The sequence below is a fragment of the Hemitrygon akajei genome, chromosome 10, assembly GCF_048418815.1.
Source record: "Hemitrygon akajei chromosome 10, sHemAka1.3, whole genome shotgun sequence".
NCBI classification, from domain to species: domain Eukaryota; kingdom Metazoa; phylum Chordata; class Chondrichthyes; order Myliobatiformes; family Dasyatidae; genus Hemitrygon; species Hemitrygon akajei.
The window spans coordinates 92,332,151-92,338,150 of NC_133133.1; the positions used below are offsets into that span (position 1 = coordinate 92,332,151).

General features: G+C 42.6%; 1 protein-coding gene across 6 annotated transcripts in view; it reads right to left on the bottom strand.

Annotated features, from left to right (window-relative positions):
• klhl13 (kelch-like family member 13) overlaps positions 1-3,891 on the bottom strand; it is a 204,677-nt gene extending 200,786 nt beyond the window's left edge. The window contains exon 1 of one of the 6 annotated variants that reach the window (XM_073058636.1): positions 3,780-3,891. Coding sequence is in view for 2 of the 6 variants with exons in the window: in XM_073058637.1 (XP_072914738.1) it covers positions 3,693-3,718 (26 nt within the window). In the remaining 4 variants the exon portion in view is untranslated. Of the gene's footprint in view, positions 1-3,692 lie in introns of all 6 variants that reach the window. The other 5 variants (XM_073058640.1, XM_073058643.1, XM_073058641.1 and 2 more) reach the window with 5 other exon arrangements.
• Between the last annotated feature and the right edge of the window lie 2,109 nt (positions 3,892-6,000).

The window sequence follows — 6,000 nt, forward strand, 5'->3', positions numbered from 1 at the left end:
CAGGAGTCATCCACTCTTTAAATTGGTGAAAGAAGCCCATCTTCAACCCAAACGGGTGCCTCTGGAAGAAATACCATCAGCCTAATCTTTTCACTAATATTTCTTAGCAAGACTTGAAATACTACTTTTGTATTCAGCTATGGGAAGTCAGTATTGTGCCAGTCTCCAGACCTTTGAGGTCTTCACAGACATTCCCCTCCTTGTATCTGAACTTCGTCCAGCCCTACAACCTGGCATTCTCACTCTCTTCCCATCAGTGAGAGCTGAATTCACCTTCTGCAAATCAATTCTGGGACTCATTCGCTTGTCCTCCCTGACAATCCTTTAATTGCCCAATGTCAACATTTTCCTTTTAGTCCATCATATTTTAAAAAAAATATAATGCAGGTAAGCTTCTTTTGTACAGGCAAAATAGTATACAAATTCTACACAAATGCTACTTGTTGTTGCTTAGTAACAGTGACAAATTACTTCAACTTAGAAGGGAGGGGTAGAGGAAACTGAAGATATTTTAAAGAGGACGAAGATCACTTCATATCTAGAACTGGTGCAGTTTTACACCAATTCTGAAACTTATTTGATCAGCTGATGGTTCTGTTTTACATGTTCACCACAGTCCAAATGAGAAAACTGCAAAATGACTTCAAACTTCTATACATCAATCATAAAACAGATACCAGTTACTAAGCAATGATGCTTAAAATAACTAAATAAGCAGTTGCGCCTAAAGATGTATATTACTTTTCCCAACTCAAAAGGCTTTGGATGACAAAACTTTTCATGTGCATTATTTTCTTAAAATAGAACAAACCAGAAAACTTATTTCTGTATAGGTAGATTTGATCATTGTTGAACTTTTATCTTTGTGATTCAAATATAATATTGGTTGTTTTGTACTATCATAGAAAAACATCAAAATGGGCACAGAGAAATTACACTACAGGTGCCAAGATTTAGTAGGGTTATGAAGTTTATGAGGAAAAAAAAACAGGTACCAAGATTTAGTAGAGTTATGAAGTTTATGAAGCCATGGACCAACTGAGACCTATTAAGGTGAAGGAACAAGGGATGGAAAGCATCGGAAAAGAGCATTAAAGGGGTAAAATGTTGGAAGAATTAAACGTGTCTAGGTAGATCAAAATTAAAGTGTAATATTATCTAAAAGTAATTATGAACAATATAATCTACAAACATGAGAAAATCTGCAGATGCTGGAAATTCAAAGCAAAATGCTACAGAAACTCAGCAGGTCAGGCAGCATCTATGGAAATGAATGAACAATCAATGTTTTGGGCCAAGACCCTTCATCAGGACCTAAGCAGTTAATTCTGTTGGCAGGGGCCCAAACTCAATCCTGACTTTGGCACAGTCTGTTTGGAATTGGCACATTCTCCATGTAACAAGAAAACATGGAGGTAAGTGGCAAAAAAAAAGGTGCTCAGGAGGGAATAAGATACAAGGAAAGAGGGAGGACATGAGACAGGTCAGCTAAGAGTCTGACCAATGGCCTGACTATTATCTTGTCTATCCTATCAAATTTCTTCAACATTCTAAACACAAAAAATCTTCGCCTCAACCATATATAATAAAGGCATTATCTTCCAGTCAAGATGGTGCTGAGCAGCAGTCTCCATCGAGGCCTCCACTCCAAAGGCCAGCGACATGGACAGCTGGCTAAGGACATCTGGAATTCACGTCTCCTCTTTTGTGGATACAGGTTGAAGGACATCCAGCATCCAGGCCCCCACTCCAAGCTCTAAGGTCAATGATGTGGATGTGTGACGAAGGACATCCATAGACATTGGGCTGTCTCGGGTCAGTGGGTCCCATGATCTGATGTCTGTGCAAGCAGAAAGCACAAGGGCCGTTGAGATGAGCCAGAGGCTTGAAGTTCAGGGACCCAGACCCATCATCAGCTTGTCTGGGAGTTCATTCCCAAGATTGAAGGCAGAATATTGTTCAGAAGTCCAGAAGTTGCAGCCCAATAGCTGGAGACTAGAGGCTCACAGGCCTGTTTGGCTCTTGTTGCTTATTGTGTTTTGTGTTGCTCTGCAAAGCACTATGGGTCTGTTATATTGGCACTGGAATGTGTGGTGACATTTGCTGGCTACTCCAGCACAACCTTAGGTTGTGTTCGTTCACACAGATGACACATTTCACTGCAAGTTTCTATATACATGTGAAAAGTAGATGAATCTGAACTACTTAAAATCTTGCAGTCAGACCAACTAAATCCTGAAAATTCAAAAATTGTCAATGATGGAAATATAAAACAAACAGAAAATGCTGGAAACATTTAGGTCATCAGGCAGCACCTGTTGTAAGAAATTGGATTAACATTTGAGGTCTGGAACCCTTTAATAGGATTGCGGAAGTTATGAACCTGTAATATTAATCCTCTCTCTTTCAGGAATTTCTGTTTTAACTGGCATCACCTGACCAGGATGGTCAAATAACTTTGTTCTGCTTCAACTGTCACAACAGTTCTCAGCTGATTTCTACACAAAATAAAAATAAAATCTTCCAGATCCATACAACTGTGCAACACACTGAAATCACTGACTCAGTGGAGGGAATGCTACATTTCTCCATTTCTAAACATTACCTCTTCCATGCAAATACCCCCTACCAATTTTGACACTATTGTAAAAATTCTTTGAAATCAAACACCTGACCTAATAGTTTTTCAAAAAGTCAAAAACTGTTACACATGTGTGAAAACATTACACAAATAAACTGCAGAAAAAATAAAGTTATACTTTTTTCCTTGTACACAATTACTGCTCTTCTTGTGTTCCCACAACAATGTGTACGCAACTATTTTACCCTCATTTGTATCACTAAATTAACTATTTACTACAAGTGCATTTAGTTTCTAAACAGTACGTTTTAACATGACAGAAAGCAGCTTCATATCTTTATATTGTTTCAATTCACAAACTGTGTGACAGAACAGCTCATTCCCAATTATAAAATGAACTCATCTTAAAACAGAAACTGCGGGCAATTTTGAATAACTTTCGTTACAAATTCCTACATTTACTGCAGTCCATACAAACTTGCAGCTTGTCCAGCAGATCTGGCAAGCCTTGACACGCCCCCGGTGGTAAGAAAGCTAAATTGCAGCCATGTTTACATGATAAAAATCCACATAATAATTTTTATTAATAATAATTATAAGTGAACCACACCGGGGGGGGGGGGGGAGGCAGCGAGGTAAGAAAACATTGAGGAAATCAATTCATTGGTTCAAAAGTCCCAGCATTCCCCCACTCCAGCGCCCAAACTTCTAATTCTTCTATACTTGAAGGCTCAATAGTGACCTGGGGTTCTTTCATTACAGACTAGTTGACAACCATAGGTGGGGGAAAAGATCTTAACATCAGTTCTCTTGCAAGCTGAGTGAACTTTGTGTGGAAGAAGGCAGCTAGACACCGACAACCACACATCTTATTATTGTACACTACTCATCAATAGAGGCAAATGGAACAAATTTAACAGCAGGCAGCAGGAAAATAGCAAAAGATAACTGCAAGCATGTGTTATTGCCGCCCGCAAGCCAAGGATAAGTCGGGGTGGGGGCAACATCTGTTAAAGAACTAACTCGGGACGGTGCGGGCGAAACCGGGCCTGGGGTTTGTGGTCGCACTTTAACTGTCAAACTCTTCCACTGAGGCCGAAAGTCTGCTAACCTGCTGCGGCCGGACCGAATGCTCATCTGCCACAGCCTCCAACAACCAAGCAAACTCCCTCCCGAGTGCACACCGCTACTTCTTTACCTCACCAGAACCGGCCGTCCTCCCGCCGCGGCTCGCACGGCGATCGCCGCTCTCCGCCGTGCCCAGTCCCAGTCCCACCTTCCCCACACTCATTGGTCCGCCCGAAGCTCTGTTCCGATTGGTCGCCATGGACGTCACTTCCAGCACGCGCACCAGGGCCGTTGGGAGGGCGCCGACCGGAAGTTTGCGAGTGGACCGGCTTTTGTGCGGGTTTGGTTAGAAGTATGGCTGGGGTATTGGTCCAGGGTGCCCCCAGCTTGTGGAGAAGGATGCCAAGGGCCTGGGTCACGGTTCATCCCGAACAACTCTGATCTACGGCTATACCCAGGGATGCACACAGAGTGCTGGAAGATTACCAACTAGGTGAAAGACGGTCTTTGGTCTACCCGAAAATTGTTCTGCCAGCGTACCGAGATGTCTGTGGAGGAGTGCAGCCAACTGGCACATTCTAGGCTGATGCACCCACTGGGCCCGCTGGGGAAGAGTTCTTTCGCTACAGGACACTCCAGGTTGGGTGAGGAAGCCCTCGATTATTGTAACAGTAGGACCACATGCTTGGCAACACTGACATTAGCTTTAAAAAATGAAAGATCACACTGCTTAAAGCACTGTCTATGAATGTAAGAAGGAAAATACATTATACAGCTTATTTTTATTATGAATAAAACTTGTTTTGATTTTTTTAAATCGCCCTGCTCGGGTAATGCTAACAAATCGGTGGTTAGTTCATTCGGAGGATTGTGGACGAGCAAATATCAAAAAGCATCAAGCTGCTGTGGGAAGTGATTGAAACTCGGGGAAATCACCAAGAGCACTCGTGGTGGCTTTGTTTGCGGAGCTCTGGAAAAGGACGTGGGGTTTCTATGCTGTACGGTGGAGCAACAACCAAATCTGCTGCAGGAATAAGATATTTTAGAGCAAGACACTTCTACTGTTCTACAAGAATTAGTTTATTTCTCTCTCTCAACTATTGGTAATTGTTATAGAGTCACTCAGCATGGAATCAGGCTCTTCAGCCCGACTCCTGTAGGGCAATCAAGGTTGCCTTCCTGAGCCCGTCCTGTTTGGCCCATATCCTCAACCTTTCCTGTCCATCCACTTGTCTCGGTGTCTTTTAAGCACTGCAATTGTCCCTGTACCTATCATTTCCTCTGGCAGCTCATTCCAAATACTCACCATACTGTGTATGGAAAAGGTTGCTCCACAAGTCTGTTTTAAATCCTTTCCCTTGAACCTTCTTTACTTTTAGTCTCCTCTGTGCTGGGGAAAAGACTGAGCGTTCACCATATCTCTGCTCTTTATGATTCTGTATACCTCTATAAAGGTATTATTATTATTATACTTTATTGTCACCAAACAATTCATACGATCATCACAGTGACGTTTGTTTCTGCGCTTCACGCTCCCTGAAGTACGTTTGTACAAATCGAAGTAAATACAATAAAAATTTAAATTATAAATCATAATTAGAAAAAGGAAAGTAAGGTAGTGCAAGTCAGGTCCAGATATTTGGAAGGTACGGCCCAGATCTGGGTCAGGATCTGTTCAGCAGTCTTATCACAGTGGGAAAGAAGCTGTTCCCAAATCTGGCCATACGAGTCTTCATGCTCCTGAACCTTCTCCTGGAGGGAAATGGGACAAAAAGTGTTGGCTGGGTGGGTCTTGTCCTTGATTATTCTGGCAGCACTGCTCCGACAGCGTGCGGTGTAAAGTGAGTCCAAGGATGAAAGATTGGTTTGTGTGATGTGCTGGGTTATGTTCACAATCTTCTGCAGCTTCTTCCAGTCTTGGGCAGGACAACTTCCATACCAGGTTGTGATGCACCCTAGAAGAATGCTTTCTATGGTGCACCTAAAAAAATTAGTGAGGGTTTTAGGGGACATGCCAAATTTCTTCAGCTTCCTCAGGTAGTAAAGGCGCTGGTGGGCCTCCTTGGCAGTGGACTCTGCTTGGTTAGACCAAGTTAGGTCATTTGTGATATTCACCCCGAGGAACTTAAAGCTTTTGACCTGTTCCACCTGCGCACCACCGATGTAGATGGGGTTGTGCGGTCCATTACTCCCTCTGAAGTCAACAACCAATTCCTTCATCTTGCTGATATTGAGGGATAGGTTATTGTCTTCGCACCATGCCTCCAGGTTCTTAATTTCCTCTCTGTACTCAGCTCATCATTGCCCAAGATACGGCCTACAATTGTGGTGTCATCAGCAAACTTGTAAAT